At 43.8% G+C, this 17,794-nt stretch overlaps 1 protein-coding gene across 18 annotated transcripts in view; it reads right to left on the reverse strand.

Annotated features, from left to right (window-relative positions):
- Nucleotides 1-17,794, reverse strand: part of NEK11 (NIMA related kinase 11) — a 274,120-nt gene that overhangs the window by 70,562 nt on the left and 185,764 nt on the right. The window contains exon 15 of one of the 18 annotated variants that reach the window (XM_070794985.1): nucleotides 5,789-7,956. The exons of 15 other annotated variants lie outside the window; for them this stretch is intronic. In XM_070794985.1, coding sequence (XP_070651086.1) covers nucleotides 7,942-7,956 — 15 coding nt within the window. In that variant the 3' untranslated portion in view covers nucleotides 5,789-7,941. Of the gene's footprint in view, nucleotides 1-5,788; nucleotides 7,957-7,986; nucleotides 12,220-14,350; nucleotides 15,261-17,794 lie in introns of those variants that run through there. 2 more of the 18 variants (XM_070794975.1, XM_070794963.1) reach the window with 2 other exon arrangements.

Raw genomic sequence — 17,794 nt, forward strand, 5'->3', positions numbered from 1 at the left:
CTTCAAGGAGCCATAAGTCTAAGAATTGTACTTCTTATTTAACTCTCAATAAGAGTCAAGCACCCCCATGAGGATTTTGAGAGGGAGAATCCCAGAGCTGCACTTGATAACAAATACCATCTTTAATGCAAAATAAACATTTAAGGCTGGAAATATCCAAAGCAGCATCATAATGATCAGGGGAATGTAAGATCTTAATTATTTTCAGGTTTGTTATATTGAGAGAAATCAATAATTTCTGGCTCACCTACTCTATTTCAAAACAAGCTACACATTTCATACTGTAGTAATTGTGGATTTTAGAAAAATGCACTGTAGTATAATTTTCCAAGCAAGAGTACGGAAATGGGTAGCCATTTCCTTCTCCAGGGGATCTTTCCAACCCTGGGATCAAACCCAGGTCTCCTGCATTGCGGGCAGACGCTTTACCATCTAGGCCACCAGGGAAGCCCTGTAGTATAATAGATTACCCTAAAACATTATGTAAATATTGGTTTTCATTTTATAACATGTGGTGGGGTTGGGCAGCCACTTTTTATGCATGTGGTAAAACCCTGCATTGCTTCATTTTCCCAAATGAAAGAAGAGTGATGAAGAAGCTATCCGTGGTGAGTGTTGGTCAGCAAGGCCAAAGCACTAATTGAACACCCCAGTGTGCAGCCCAGGAACAGGGAGGCAGGTATCAGGCACAGAAACAGAAGTAAGAAAAACAGGTCCCTCCCTTCTTCTATACTCTTGCGGTCTCCAAACTTAACAGGGGCAGTCTTGAGACGGGAACTTGGCAGAGACATCCTCTGCAGGAAGCAAAGCAAAGCACACATCTGCATATGCAAGCAATGGTGCCAACCAGACAAGCTGGATCCAGCCTGGCTGCTCCACTGACTGTGCTGGTCGAGGCCAAGTAGCTTGACTTCCCAGATTGTAGTTCCTGCATCTGTGATTATTGTTGTTTTTTAGGTGCTAAGTTGTGTCTGAGTCTTTGTGACCCCACTGACCGCAGTATGCCAAGCTTCCCTCTCCTTCACCATCTCACGGAATTTGCTCCATCTCATGTCTATTGAGTTGGTGATATTATCTAACCATCATCTTCTGCCTCTCCTTTCTCCTTTTGCCCTCAAACTTTCCCAGCACAAGGGTCTTTTCTAATGAGTCAGCTCTTTGCATCAGGTGGCCAAAAGTATTGGAGCTTCAGCTTCAGCACCAGTCCTTCCAATGAATATTCAGGGTTGATTTCTTTTAGGATTGACTAGTTTGATCTCCTTGCTGTCCCAGGGATTCTCAAGAGTCTTCTCAAACACCACAGTTCAAAAGCATCAATTCTTCAGCACTCAGCCTTCTTTATGATTCAACTCTCACTGGAAAAACTACAGCTTTGACTCTACAGATCTTTGTTGGCAAAGTGATGTCTCTGCTTTTTAATATGCTGTCTACATTTGTCATAGCTTTCCTTCCAAGAAGCAAGCATCTTTGAATTTCATGGTTGCAGTCAACATCCACAGTGATTTGGGGGCCCAAGAAAATAAAATCTGCCATTGTTTCCACTTTTCCCCCATCCATTTGCCATGAAGTGATGGGACTGGATGCCGTGATCTTAGTTTTTTGGATGTTGAGTTTTAAGCCAGGCTTTTCACTCTCCTCTCTCGCCCTCATCAAGAAGCTTTTTAATTCCTCTTCACTTTCTGCCATTAGAGTGGCATGTATGAGGGTACTGATATTTCTCTGGGCAATCTTGCAGCTTGTGCTATTAGAGGCTAAATCAGATGATGGTTAAGCAGCCTTCCAGCTCTTAAACCCTATTTTCCTGTGCGTCTGAGCCATATGCACAGAAAAGCGTGGTAGATTGCTTTCAAAGTGGCTGAAACCACCCTCCCATCCCCGTGCTTCTATGCCAGTCCTCACATCAAGAGGGGGCGATCTTCTGTCACCCCTGCGGCTGGGCCTGTAGCTTGCTTTTGGGCCACAGAAAGATGCAGAAGTAATGCTGTGACTTCTACAACGAGGCTTCATGAGGCATGTAGCTTTGGTTTTGTACTCTTGGCGGCCACCAATCACATAAAGAAGTCCAGGTTGTTTTCCTGGAAAGATCCCCTGGTGAGAGCCCTTGGAACATGAAAAGCCACAGGAGGAAATCAGAGACCCCCTCAGCCAACAGCCAGCACCACCATTGGCTGTGGGAGTGAGGCCACTGTGGACCTCCCAAGATAAGTTCTCAGCTATATGCAGCCTCAGGAGGGACTCAGCATCACGTGGAGCAGAAGAGCTGTCACATGCAGCCCTGGAAACACAGAGTCATTAGAAAGAGGAAATCATATTTTAAGCCACTAAGTTTCAGGGCATTTTGTTGTACAGTGACAGATAAGTGAAGTAGGACTTTGAGGTCACTGACCAAACACTGTATTTTCTACATTTATATCCCAGCACCAGCACAGACCCTGGCATATGACAAACACTAAGTCTCATCTGTTTGGGTCACCTCAACTTCTGTGATTTGCAAGGAAGGAAAATAGAAGAATGGCCTGAACTCTGGGTTCTCCCCTACTCAAAGTATTTCATTCCTGGGGACATGGAGGAATGGAGGTTTTTCAAAAGCATGCTGCTTCTTAATCCAGTGGCCTGGTCAAGTTAACCCCTCCAAGCCTCAGTTTCCTTAATAAAGTGATGAGAATTACAGTTTCCATCTCAGGGCTCTTATAAGACACATGAAGTAACACAAAGCCTTTACTATAGTATATGGCTTACTGAAAATACACAGTCAAAAAGAGAGTTCAGTAGAAGAGGACAGGATGGACACAGGACAGAGACACTCACTGTGGTGGCCACACAGCATGAAAAGTCTTAGGAAGCACCTGAGTTGAACCAATGCAACAGAAACAGCAAGAACCAGAGACAGGACAGGAAGCACCCAAATGACTGGACACATCAATCTCATCTTCCCAACACAGTAGTTAGAAGCACTGCTCATGGGGGTGGGGAGGGCAGAAAGAAATAACTCTAAAACTATAGATGGATGAACAAATACTAACTTTAATTAAGGTATTAATACCTGCCATTGTTGTACCAGCTTAATTAAACTCTAATTAAATTAATTAATTTAAACTCTACCAGGTTTTCTATTTTTCTCCCCATTTAACAGTTGAGAAAATTGAGGCACAAACCTGGTTCCATAATAGCACCAAGTTCCTGCAACTCGTTAGACATGCAACAGGCAGTATTTCCAGGGCCTGACCTCCTAGCCACTCCATTACATGTGCACAGAGTAGAAACTGGAGTTCTTAACCCAGAGCAGCTCATGATGTTTTTGGAGAAACTAGGGTATTGACTCAAGAGAAGACCTAAGAACAATTCCTGGGGATATATATATATATATATATACACACACACACATATATATATACACACACACACACACACATATATATACACACATATATATATATACATATATACATACACACACATATACGGAGAAGGCAATGGCACCCCACTCCAGTACCCTTGCCTGGAAAATCCCATGGATGGAGGAGCCTGGTGGGCTGCAGTCCATGGGGTCGCTAGGAGTCGGACACGACTGAGTGACTTCAATTTCACTTTTCACTTTCATGCATTGGAGAAGGAAATGGCAACCCACTCCAGTGTTCCTGCCTGGAGAATCCCAGGGATGGGGGAGCCTGGTGGGCTGCTGTCTCTGGGGTTGCACAGAGTTGGACACGACTGAAGCGACTTAGCAGCAGCAGCATACACATATATAAATAAAATAGGGTGTAGCCTGGAAATGAGATGCAGCTAAAGAGGGGGAGGTGGGAGGGGTGGGCTCTTCATTAGCAGCCTCTGACTCCAGATGGAAAGAGCAGTTTAAGCAGAACAACAATGCTCATCTAAATATGGCCTCAACCCGAGGGGCGTGCTATCTCATAGTGGAGTAAGCAAATCCAGCCATGATCCCTGTGGGCACTTGGGACTTTGGCTGACTTCCCTTCCTGCCTTTGGAGACTGCAACACCAGAGGTCATGGGCAATGACCAAGCTGAACCTTCATTCTCAACAAGGGACGCATCATTTTCTATCTCTAGGCTGCAGAACAGGGTATTACAGTTTAAGGTGACAATTACCTATTGAAAACTTTGTAAAATTTTGAAATATTTTCAGACTTACAGAAAACTTGCAAAAACAGTGTGAAAACTCCCACTTACCTTTTTCCCTGATGTCACTGCTATACTAAATTTATGTTATCATTCCATCTATCCACATACATCAAAGTTTCTCAACCAGGCACTACTCATATTTGAGCTGGACAATTCTGGCTAGTGCACTGAGAGATGTTTAGTTTTAGCAACATCCCTCCCCTTGAGCACCAGATGCCAGTAAGACACTCCCATCAGCCCTTCCTTTGATTCTGAAATTGGAAAACCAAAAATGTCCCTGGACACTGCCAAATGCCTAAAGGGGCAAATCTCCCCTGGTTGAGACAAACCAACCTATGTCCATCTCTATCTCCACATACATATTTTCTCTACTGGTCAAATCTGGAAAAGGCTAAGGATCAACATAAACAATACTAATGGTTATAAATGGCTTCCCTGGTGGCTCATATGGTAAAGAATCTGCCTGCAATGCAGGAGACCTGGGTTCAATTCCTGGGTCAGAAAGAGCCCCTGGTGAAAGGAATGGCAACCCACTCCAGTACTCTTGCCTGGAGAATCCCATGGACAGAGAAGCCTGGCAGGCTACAGTCCATGGCATTGCAAAGAGTTGGACACGACTGAGCAACTAACACTTACACCTTTTAACATTTGAATGAAATTTTGTCTATTTTGACAAAGAGACAATTTATAACAAAGATCAGGTTCTACATTTTTCATATAGTAGTTTAGGAAAGGCATTAAAGAGCTTGTTTTACTGTGGTATGATTTAATGTGGCAATCAGCTCGTTCCTAGTGTTCTGGAAATTATCATTTAATGAACACAAATGATTTCAATAGAAATACACTCACCCCATGAGAAAAAGGGGGAAATGGAAATGAACTCCATGTTTCTTGGGTCTGTACCGTGTTTGCGCTCAGCAAGAATTGCAGTCATGAAAAAGACCTTTTGGGAATACATCATGGCTGGTGCAATGCAGGAATTATGCTGCTGATTGGAACTTCTGCATCTTCTCCTTGCTTCACAGTTTAAATTGATCCCTGCCTGAGCTCAGTGGCCTGTGGAGCACTCATGTCTCCCTAGGAGCCACATCATGGTGTCACCAGCCAAGTGCTAGGAATCTCATTTTCAAATGCTGTTGAAAAAACCTAATTGCTCCTTGCGGACGAATGGATCCTTAGATGTTTTTCAAGTCTCCTTCCCTCCTAACCATCAACCTCTCTAATGAGATCATGCCTTAGAGGCTTGAGGAACATCTTTTAAGATTCAGCTCTGAAAAACTGTCCCACTGCCGGGGTCCAGCCCCGGTGGATCCAGGGAATTCGAAGCGGGGACGGCGTCGGCGAAGATCAGGAAACAACTGCTTAATTAAACGTTTATTAAGGATATAAAGAGTGGTGAAATAAGGATAGCTCAGTAGGAAAATTCAGTGAAGAAAAGAGGCTGAATAAAGTTCCAAAGCAGAGAATTTACATCACCTACGAAGGCCGCAAGGAGTCCTCCCGTTCTCCCGAAGGAGAGGAGACACTAAGGCCTCCCCGGTCAGATTTTAGAAGCCCAGGCAAAATTAGTAGGCTTGACGAGCTTCCCCGCCTCAGAGGAAAAGTTCAGCCAGAAGGTGAAAGAAAGAACGACATGGGGAGACCAAATTTCGGTGAACAAAAGGGCGTACTTTATTTTCCAAAGTAGTTTTATATCTTAAGTTGTGCATAGAGTATAATGGGGGAAGCGGTAGAGTCATGCAAGGACAGCAGTTCCTGGTCCTAATCGAAGCCAGGCTTTCAAACTTATCATATGCAAAAGTTCAGGTGATTTACATCATCTTCTGGCCAGGAGGCCTGTTAACATTTTAAGAAACTTATTTTTCTCTAAAGGTGATTATTCTAAAGTCAGGCACCAGCCTCCAAAAAGCATTGGATAAAGTTGCATTCCTATAGGGCAAAGGTGAGGTGGGCTCAATCAAGAAAAGAATTAACTCAAGGGTCAAGGTTACAAACATTGAGGCTACTACTTACATTTCTATACACCCATTATATCAATCAATACACTGCCAAGGACACAGTAGGTAAGGAGTATGGAGACTTAGCAGCAAACATTGGCCCAACAAGTGAAAAACCCTTCACCAATACAATTTCATTTTTTTTTTTTTATTTTATTTTTAAACTTTACAAATTGTATTAGTTTTGCCAAATGTCAAAATGAATCCACCACAGGTATACATGTGTTCCCCATCCCTAACCCTCCTCCCTCCTCCCTCCCCATACCATCCCTCTGGGTGGTCCCAGCGCACTAGCCCCAGGCATCCAGTATCGTGCATCGAACCTGGACTGGCAACTCGTTTCATACATGATATTATACATGTTTCAATGCCATTCTCCCAAATCTTCCCACCCTCTCCTTCTGCAACAGAGTCCATAAGACTGTTCTATACATCAGTGTCTCTTTTGCTGTCTCGTACACAGGGTTATTGTTAGCATCTTTCTAAATTCCATATATTTCTAATCAATCTTTTAACTACTCAAAGGAATCTGTGTTTAGACAGTTTAGAACATCTCCTGCCTCTCACAGTTGGGAGGCTCTGAACAATCACATGTGGCCAGAAAAACCTATTCAGGCAGGCTAGAGGACTTCCAAAGGAGTTTGAAGGTTGAAACACTGTCACACCCAGGAATTATTAACTGGAGCTGTAAGCTAACTCTTTTTTTAGAGAGAGGTAGTAGGGGACAGCCCCCCATAAAGTCAGAGGTGTAGGTGAGAGCACAAAGCAGAAAGTAGGCAGACTCTGGTTTTGGGGGTAGATGCTCGAGAATTTCCAGGGAGACTCCAGAGGCTTGATCCCGCCTTTGCGTATGCCAAGCCCCCTTCCTCATGACCTTTGCCAGGGGCAGAGCTCGCTCCCTGCATCCCACAGATTCAAGTTCAGTCAAACACCCAGATTTGTTTCAGAAACAGTAATTTGGTTAATAAATTAGAAATTTCTTCTAAGCAGATAAATTTATTTAAAAAAAAAAGAAGTAAAAGTGTGTTAGTCATGTCCAACTCTTGTGACCCCATGGACTCTAGCCCACCAGGCTTCTCTGTCCATGGAATTCTCCAGACAAGAATACTGGAGTGGGTAGCCATTCCCTTCTCCAGGGGATCTTCCCAACCAAGGGATCAAACCCAGGTCTCCTGCATTGCAGGCAGATTTTTTACCAGCTGAGCCTCTAGGGAGATACCCTCTAAGTGGAAAGGGTAGTTATAATATATTATCTAATAATCCATATTTATTTTTAATCTGGAAAAATAGAAAATTATTAAAAGAAAATAAACACCCCAGATTCCATAATGTAAACATACACATCCACAAAAATATATGCACGGTCTTTTCCAGGTAGATTTATTAGCTGTTTGAGATCATACTACATATGTATGGTATCCACAGAATACACAGACACACATACACCTTTGTTTGGATTTTCATCCTATGTTATTAAAAATTCTTCAGAAACATAATTTTAATAGCCCCACACTACTGCTCTAAAGCCACATGAATTTATTTCTCTGTGCCCTGTTATTGTCATCTAGGCTGCTTTCATTTTTTTCATAAATAATATTGCAATGTCTATCTTTGCCCCATGTTTGCTGTTATTGCTTTAGGTTACTGTTCAGAAATGAAATTACCGAGTCAAAGAGTGTGAACGTTAGGAAACCCCCTCTTTCTCTGCTCTGGCCCTTTTCTTCACATTCCAGCCATTCCAAGCAGTTTATTTTCTCCACAATCAGTTTTAATGTCTTCATACTTTTTTCAACTTCCTTCCTATTAAAATGTCCTTTCCTTCAAGAAAAGATATGATAGATTCATTAATACAAAGATGATTGATAAGGCCTATAAATTATCTCAAGATACTTGAGATAAATAAATTATCTTGAGATAATTTATAGGCCTTATCAATCATCTTTGTATTGAATTCAGCAGAGGAATTCATTTCTAATAGCAGGCATACCAGAGGAGGAAATCAGGTGATACTGTCACAGAGCTGGAAAAATCACAGTTTCCCATTTAATTATCAGCCAGTTCTGTCTGACTAAATAATCCAGACTATCTCCTCACTTTAGAGCTTTCACTTGAGTTGTGGTAATTTAGTTCACACACACGTGAACGTATATACTCACACAAAGCCATTTCATTATTCAGCTTTGTTCAATTCAGGTGATGTGTATTAAATGCCAATTATGTTCTGATGTGTACAAAGTTGAGGGAGACAGATATGGCCTCAACCCACCATTTCAGACAGGTAATCCATTCCACACCCCAGGGGTATTCCTGCCAGTACCCTGGTGACTCACTGCTCTTTCAGCAGTACATTCCCCCATCAAATCCTTTGATCAGTGTTCTCCATGCTGGTTGGATTACACAAGCCAAGTTGAGAAACACATTAAAATCAAACAAATTAAAATCCAACAACTACCAGAGCTCAAGACCCTGCATGGCCTCCTTACTTTTTTCTCTGCCTCCTCTGTGGTGTTGCTTTAGTCCATTTCCTTCACAATAGCCATGACTTTGTCACTATGTACAGAATAAAATCCCATCACAGCTGGCCACACCCTGTATAACTCAGCTCTTGCTCATTTCTCCAATATCATCTCTTTCCACTTCTCTGACTAACAGTGTTCCAGCCATGTAAGGTCTTTCCCACTTTGAGGCCTTCTCATTGGCTGACAGTGCTCTTGTCTCACATATGACATGACTGTCCTTCTCATCCCTCAGATCTCAACTGTAGGTCACCTGCTCGGAGATCCCCCTATTTGAATTGAGTTTGTTTCTGCCACCACTTCAGTTGACATATCACAGTGCCTGTTTCAATTAAAGCTTTGTTTGTTAGTATTTGCTCCATGAGGGCAGGGACCATGCCTGTTGAGTCATTATTAGCTCAAGGCTGGCAACCAATAAACCCTTTGTGAATATGCTGATGAAAGAAAAGCAAATGTCAAGGCAACGTAGTCAAATAAAATATTCCTCTGTTTCTACCTCACCAGCAGATTTTACCTAAATTCATAGCTTCTCAACCCTATCAAAACTCTGGACACATTTCTCCCACTGAATTCTTTCAGAGGTGTTTATTTGCAAAGCTTCATTCCAGGCCAGCAGACTGCGTATCTTCTGCTTCCATCTGCCTTTTCTTCTTGGCTCCCAGCTGTTCTATGATAAGGCTATTTTCTGTCTGCCTCTGAGGTAACCCCAGAGACAGACATGACCTCACAGGCTCCCCACAAACTAGAACTTCCTTTGGTGAAATCCCTGTCATGAGCCTTTTGGGAAAATTTCTGTTGCAGCCTCCCAGATGACCCCAGATGAAGAACATCACCTTTCAGATGATGGCCCCTCTGTAGGTTGAAGCCATTGCTACAAGCTTTTGCCCCCTGTGGCCATCATGGGGTGTACACCCTCAGGCACTGGGGGGACACACAGCTTTCAAGAGGCGAAAGCCACATGTGGGATACATGAACAGCAGGCTGCTTTCTCAGCGCAATTCAGGCTTGTGCTCGCTGGTCTCCCAGGCTTCCCTGGCTTCGTGGCTTGTCCTCTCTGAAGCAGGTTCACTAATCCTCCCAGTTTCACATTCTAGCAGAATGTTATTTTTTTCTACATATTCTGTGATCCTATAGATTCCTATAGACCCAGGAACTTGACCCCTTATTATCTGAATCACAGATTTATGCACCTTGCCACAACTATATATGTATGTAAACTATATAAACATATATAGTTTACATATATAGTTTCTAGGATTCTGCTTCCTAGAAAACATAAAAATCTCGTAAAGCAATCCAGGAAGGTTTCCTCTGAGCAATATTTTTTTTGGAATCTGATACCTGGACAGGCAAAATGGACCAAATTCTTAAAAATATTCTCATCTGGATGATCTTAACAGATCAGATCAGATCAGCTGCTCAGTCGTGTCCGACTCTTTGTGACCCCATGAATCGCAGCACGCCAGGCCTCCCTGTCCATCACCAACTCCAGGAGTTCACCCAGACTCACGTCCATCGAATCAGTGATGCCATCCAGCCATCTCATCCTCTGTCGTCCCCTTCTCCTCCTGCCCCCAATACCTCCCAGCATCAGAGTCTTTTCCAATGAGTCAACTCTTTGCATGAGGTCGCCAAAGTACTGGAGTTTCAGCTTTAGCATCATTCCTTCCAAAGAAATCCCAGGGCTGATCTCCTTCAAAATGGACTGGTGGATCTCTTTGCAGTCCAAGGGACTCTCAAGAGCCTTCCAACACCACAGTTCAAAAGCATCAATTCTATGGTGCTCGGCCTTCTTCACAGTCTAACTCTCATATCCATACATGACCACAGGAAAAACCATAGCCTTGACTAAATGGACCTTTGTTGGCAAAGTAATGTCTCTGCTTTTCAATATGCTATCTAGGTTGGTCATAACTTTCCTTCCAAGGAGTAAGCGTCTTTTAATTTCACGGCTGCAGTCACCATCTGTAGTGATTTTGGAGCCCAGAAAAATAAAGTCTGACACTGTTTCCACTGTTTCCCCATCTATTTCCCATGAAGTGATGGGACTGGATGCCATGATCTTAGTTTTCTGAATGTTGAGCTTTAAGCCAACTTTCTCACTCTCCACTTTCACTTTCATCAAGAGGCTTTTGAGTTCCTCTTCACTTTCTGCCATAAGGGTGGTGTCATCTGCATATCTGAGGTTATTGATATTTCTCCCGGCAATCTTGATTCCAGCTTGTGTTTCTTCCAGTCCAGCGTTTCTCATGATGTACTCTGCATATAAGTTAAATAAACAGGGTAACAATATACAGCCTTGACGAACTCCTTTTCCTATTTGGAACCAGTCTGTTGGTCCATGTCCAGTTCTAACTGTTGCTTCCTGACCTGCATACAAATTTCTCAAGAGGCAGATCAAGTGGTCTGGTATTCCCATCTCTTTCAGAATTTTCCACAGTTTATTGTGATCCACACAGTCAAAGGCTTTGGCATAGTCAATAAAGCAGAAATAGATGTTTTTCTGGAACTCGCTTGCTTTTTCCATGATCCAGCGGATGTTGGCAATTTGATCTCTGGTTTCTCTGCCTTTTCTAAAACCAGCTTGAACATCAGGAAGTTCACAGTTCACATATTGCTGAAGCCTGGCTTGGAGAATTTTGAGCATTACTTTACTAGCATGTGAGATGAGTGCAATTGTGTGGTAGTTTGAGCATTCTTTGGCATTGCCTTTCTTTGGGATTGGAATGAAAACTGACCTTTTCCAGTCCTGTGGCCACTGCTGAGTTTTCCAAATTGGCTGGCATATTGAGTGCAGCACTTTCACAGCATCATCTTTCAGAATAGTAAAAATATAGTTACAAGGTTTATACTAAACTAGAGCTTCTGCTGCTGCTGCTGCAAAGTCGCTTCAGTCGTGTCTGACTCTGTGCGACCCCATAGATGGCAGCCCACGAGGCTCCCCCATCCCTGGGATTCTCCAGGCAAGAATAGTGGAGCTACAGAGCACCTTACATTTTTATCTTTAGTTCTTAGAGGCAACCCCAAATACTGAAGTTTGTATAGAGCCACATCTGCAAAGCTCAAACTGTAAACAAGCCCCCTTCCAGCTCCTGAAACACGGGATGCCTCTGTCGCTGCCCTGGGGACAGCTGGACATGACCGTCAGGGTGTCCACATTCCACGTGCTCCCTCCACATCATCAAGGCCTCCTAACTGCACTGCGGCTTGTCAGTGTCAGGTTTGTGGCAAGCCAGCATCCGCGGTTGCTTTAGGGTTTCACAGACACGCATGGGAATTCATTACAGAACTGCTCTTCAGATATTCTGGGTTACAGATGGAAATGCAAAGAGTGGAGAGAAGAAAACAGGACTGACAGAGTGGTGCCACGAAGCCCATGGGGACCATGCGCAGCGGGGTTTAAGGAGCTGGTTAGGAGGGCGCTCCCGTACCGCCTTGTTCCCAGTTCCAGCAGCCGGGCTGCCCCCGCCACTCCCCTCCCTCCCAACAGCTCACAAGCTTTGTCTCTTCACACGTCACAGCCCAAGAGTCCATGGGAAAAAGTCCTGTCATTGGAAGAGGTTTCCTGGAGCAGAAAGAGAAAGAATGTTCGTGTTCCAAAAGGGCCTCAAGGCACACACTCCCCCATTGCAGCTTCCTGTTTCTGACTCCAGTTCTAGCTCTCTTCCTATATAAACCCCACAGAGGAAGTGGGAACTTGGCCCTGTGTTTTGAACATAATTTTAAATCATCAGATGCTCCATTTTCACACATCCAAAGCTGGATCCCCAGCATTTTCTCATCGTCTCCTTTGCCAGCTTCTCCAGTAAGTGCTGTCCTCACCCAGAATGTCTAGTGGATACAGGGTGCTTGCTGGTTTGAATTCCAGCTCTCCAATACACTGAGTGACCTGGGAAATTGGTTATTCTTTCTACTTGAAGTTTCCTCATTTGGCAGATGGGATGAAAGATGTTACTCCTAGAAAGTGCTGGTGAGCACAACATGGGACAAAGCACAGAAAGGACTTAGCGTGGGGCCAGGTGAGCTGAGGTGGCTGTTTATTCTTCACTAAGACTTGTCGCTTTCTCTGGTATGACGCGACCCATGAGCTCCCAGATCAGCAGGTTAATGGAAGGACAGCACCTCCAATAACGTCCCAGATGTGCCACACCCATTTCCTCTCAGACTGAACACACAGATTCTTTCCAGATGTAAAAACTTATTGAGAAAATAAAATCACATTTCTCTGTGTAATCCAATCACAAAATAGTGGGATGGACCTTTTGTTTGCAAGGGCTGTTTAGGAGGATTTTCATATTCTTTGCAGATTCTCTTATGGTCAGGGCCCCCCAGCTCTGACGGCAGAGAGGGACAGGAACTGGTGTGTATGCAACGGTGCGGGGAGAGGGTGGAGAGAAAAGCCCTGAAGGTGCCACTTCAGCTCTGCAAACCAGCACACACCTCTATACCACTCTCACCCTGACCTCAGGAACATGCAGCAGCCAAGCACCATGCAGGCCACTGTGCCCGCACCCCCCACACACCTGTGCACCTCGGTGACCATCAACAAGGACGTGGCAGAGGCTGCCAGCACCCTAGAAGGACCACACAGATCTGCCCTTCTGCCTGTGTGCTCCGTCGTAATCCACCTATCACCCCCCTTTGCCCTCTGTGCTTTGGTGTCAGGGCTAGAGGGGTAGGCATGACTTTGAACACAAGAGTGGATCTAATTAAAAAGATGGAGGGACTACAGCCTTCTGCAAAGCCTACTGTGCTGTGTCCCGACAAGAGCAAGGTTTTGCTGGCCCCCATCTGACCAGCAATGTGCTGTGCTTTATCCTGGACCAGAAATGGCAGAAAGGGAAGGTGGAATGACTATGCCAATGAGGGCTGGAATGGGGTTGGGGTGGAAACTGTAACATCAAAGTCACTCCTTTCAGCAACATGAGCTGGGTCTACAGAGGCCTGTTACCTGGAAGGAATGACACCTAAACTGTGATTTCTCTAGCCTTCAGCAGGGCCGGCTGCTATACCACCTGGGCCACAGGCCAGGGGATATTGATGGAGAGATGACTCAGCAGCAGTGCTGGCTGCTTCTCAGAACTGACTCCAACTGACGCAATTCAAGACAAAAAGTGACTGCTCCCATGCAAACAGCTCAATTAAGGAGCTCTGACTATGCAAAACAGGAGGCAAATCCGTCTTACCATTTGGACTCAAGAGTTCTGGCACCTTCTATAAAAAATTAAAAAAGAGTAGGAGGAGAGAAATCTGTATCCTACAACAGATGTGGGAAGCAGGTTCATTTTAGGTTTAATTTTCATAACTCAGCACTTTTCCTGAAACTGGGACAAACTTTGCCTTGTACACAGATCAGTAATTGTCTTCAGTAAAGCAGCTCTCTGCAGAGGACCCTCTGCAGCAGCCCCTCGGCTATCCTCTCCTCGTGGTGGAGGAGCAGTAACCGCCAGGCTACAGACAGGGGCAGAGAGTCTGCCTCTGCTACTTAACTAGCTGTGTGGCCCTGGAGAAGTTCCTTCACCTCATCAGGCCTCAGTTTCCTCTTATGCAAAGTGAGGAGAGCCCAACAGTCTCATCTTCCAAGGGACCTGAGTTTTAAAGTCAGTGCTTCATATAATAATCAATTATAGACAAAATGCTTCCCAAAGGACCTAAACAGACGCAGCACATCTCAAGTACTAGACACAGAGTAAAGGTTCTGGGAACATTAGCTCTTATTATTATAATAATTATGCCTTGATTAAACAAATGACTCCACTAGCAGAAGACACTCTTTGAGGAACACTCAGGTGTTCCTCCTTGGGTTTATCCCATAACAATCTGCTCCAGAAGTCCTCAGTGGACCATTCCAAGGTCATTCTTGATTTTCCTAATGTTTCACTGTGCAGAGCATTTCAAAATCAGTGGAGGATTTGGTGAAAAACTGGGAAATGGGCCTCTACAGCTTTCCATCTTAGCAAGAACAAACATCATGGTCCCAAGAGCTTTCCTTAAACAAGTGTCAATGAAAGCCAGCCACTAAACAGCAGGGTCTTTCCTGAGGGAGCTCTGTGTCACGTCATCATGGTCCACCTCGTGTCTGCATTACAGGGGGATTCAGGATACTGATTAGTGGTGGAGAGGGAAGCACTGGTCATGGCAATAAGGGGAAGACAAGAGTCTACAGAAACACCATCAGTCCGCTGCCCTAAAACATGTCCATCAGGGCACATGAAACACTTTTCAGTGACAGGTCCCACAAATACTGTTGAGAACCTTGTTATGATGACAGCTATAAACTCCATTCTCTTGAGATCTGAGAGGCTGGTTCCAATTCAGTGACCACAGACTTCACAGAGGAGCCATCAACAGCATGATAAGGGCTTGTGATAAAGGGGTTACTGATGATCTGCTTATTGATGCAGAGAAACAACTGACAAATAGGTGCTTCACAAAATTGCTCTGGAGAAACTGCTGCTGAAAAGATTGTCATGGGTGGCACAAGGGACCCTGCAATCAATCCCAGTGAAGCCTGTGGCTGTCTTTCTTTTTTAAAGCACTTCTTCCATCAAAATAGAAACCATGGGACTTCTGTTCCATCTGAAGGAAGACAATATCAACTCTGACCTGATGACTCAAGTAAAAGACACAGGTAAGATGATCACCTAAGCAGACCCTGGGTGCTCAGGCCAATGGCAAGACTAGGGGGCAGGGGAAGGGGTGGCTGGAGGCATTATCCAGTTCACAAAGCCAACAGTGACTGGGTCTCAGCCCAGGGTTCTAAAACTTCAAGTTGTATGCTGCTAATAAAATAACCTAAAACGAGAAGGGTAAGTAGTCACCACAACCCCACGCTCACAACCTTTGGGGAAGGGGAAACTATATTGAAGAACAAACGGGGCTGTAATTACCTGTCTCTAATACAAACTACTCAATTAACATGTCTCCTCCTGTTAACAAGTCCATTCTATTCTATTATTTCAAGTCCATTCTAGGATGGTATACTTTTAATATTTTATCTCTGTCTTTTTGTCAGTTTTATTACTATGTCTTGGTGTGTTCCTCCTTGGGTTTATCCTGCCTGAGATTCTCTGAGCTTCCTGGACTTGGTTGACTATTTCCTTTTCCATATTCAGGAATGTTTCAGCTATTATCTCTTCAAATATTTTCTCAGGTCCTTGCTCTCTTCCTTCCCCTTCTGGGACCCCTATAATGCGAATGTTGGTGTGTTTAATGTTGTCCCAGATGTCTCTTAGGCTGTCTTCATTTTTTTTTTTTCATTCTTTTTTCTACACTCTGTTCTGTGGCAATGATTTCCATCATTCTGTCCTCCAGGTCATTTATCCTTTCTTCTGCCTCAGTTATTCTGCTATGGATTCCTTCTAGTGTATTATTCATCTCTGTTTGTTCTTTAGTTCTTCTAGGTCTTTGGTAAACATTTCTTGCATGTTCTCAATCTTTGCTTCCATTCTTTTCCTGAGATCCTGGATCATCTTCACTATCATTATCTGAATTCTTTTTCTGAAAAGTTGCCTATCTCCACTTCATTTAGTTGTTTTTCTGGGGTTTTATCTTGTTCCTTCATCTGGGACATAACTTTCTGCTTTTTCATCATGATTAACTTTCTGTGATATGGTTTTTGTTTTAACCACTGTGAGACTGTGCTTCTTCTTGCTTCTTCTACCTGCCCTCTGATGTATGAGGCTAAGAGGCTTGTGTATTTTTCTTGATGGGAGGGACTGGTGATGGGAAAACTGGGTCTTGCTCTGGGGTGCAGGGCTTTGCTGAGTTAAGTTTTAATCCAATTATCTGCTGATGGGTGGGGTTGTACTCCTTCCTTAGTAGTTGTTTGGCCTGAGGTGACCCAGCCCTGGGGTCTACAGGCTGTATGATAGGATTAATGGTGAATTCCAAGAGGGTTTATGCCAAAGGGGACCTCCTAGTGCCTCCACCCCTGTGGTGAGCCCATACCAACTTGCGTCTCCACAGGAAGCCTGCCAACACTAGCAGGTAGTTTTGGCTCAGTCCCCTGTGGGGTCACTGCTCCTCTCCTCTGGGTCTCGGTGCATGCAAAATTTTGTTTGTGCCTCCAAGACTGGAGTCTCTGTTTCCCTCAGTCCTCTGGAAGGCCTATAATCAAATCCCACTGGCCCTCAAGGCCAGAGTCCCTAGGGATTCCCAGTCCCTTTGTATTATCCCCAGGCTGGGAAGCCTGACGTGGGATTCAGAACTTTCACAATAGTGGGAAAACTTCTTTGGTATTATTGTTCTCCAGTTTGTGGGTCACCCAACAAATGCATATGGGATTCGATTTTATTGTGATAGAGCCCTTCCTGTCTTGCTCTCTCGCTGCAGCTTCTTCTTTGTCTTTGGACATGGGTATCTTTTTTTGTTGGATTCCAGTGTCTTCCTGTTGATGGTTGTTCAAAAACTAGTTGCAGTCTTGATGCTCTCTCAGGAGGAGATGAACACATGTCCTTCTACTCCACCATCTTTAACCAGACTCTGGAAGGCAGATTCTTAACCACTGGACCATGAGGGAAGTACCATAAACTCTCACTTTGGAATTAAGGAGTTTTGGAAGTACCATAAAAAAGCCACAAAATGGCTATATAGCTTTATCTTAATAACAGCTAATATCTCATTATTAAGTACTTCATTAGATTGGGAAACCAAGGCACAGTGGGGTTTAGTGACTCACACAAGGTCACATGATCTGCAAGTGATCCCTCTGGTTTTCTGAAGTTGGTTTTATTTAATTGAAAATATTTTAAGGTAATAATGTTAGTAGCTAAAATTTTACCACTTGATGCTTTGGACAGAAACAGATGTGTTTTGCATATTATGTGCTTTGCAACCACAGTCACAGAATAAAGTTTCTGTGATAATGTAACAATATTAGTCTCTGCTGTTTAGGACAGAAGTACAAGTAGAGATTATATTGTCAATTTGTGGTAGGAGGTGCTTCTGTTTACAAGTCCACTGGAGAAAATAGGGAAACAGTGTAAGGGAAGTGTTTTTATTTTGGTATGCTGAATCCTCACTGTACTCTGTTTTTCTCAATATTTATTTGTTTCTCTCTTCATGTATTTATCTCTCAATTTCTCTCTCTCATCCTTTCTCTCTTTCTCGTCCCTTTCTCTGCTCAGCTCTATATCACT

The sequence above is a fragment of the Bos indicus genome, chromosome 1 (assembly GCF_029378745.1).
Source record: "Bos indicus isolate NIAB-ARS_2022 breed Sahiwal x Tharparkar chromosome 1, NIAB-ARS_B.indTharparkar_mat_pri_1.0, whole genome shotgun sequence".
NCBI classification, from domain to species: Eukaryota; Metazoa; Chordata; class Mammalia; order Artiodactyla; family Bovidae; genus Bos; species Bos indicus.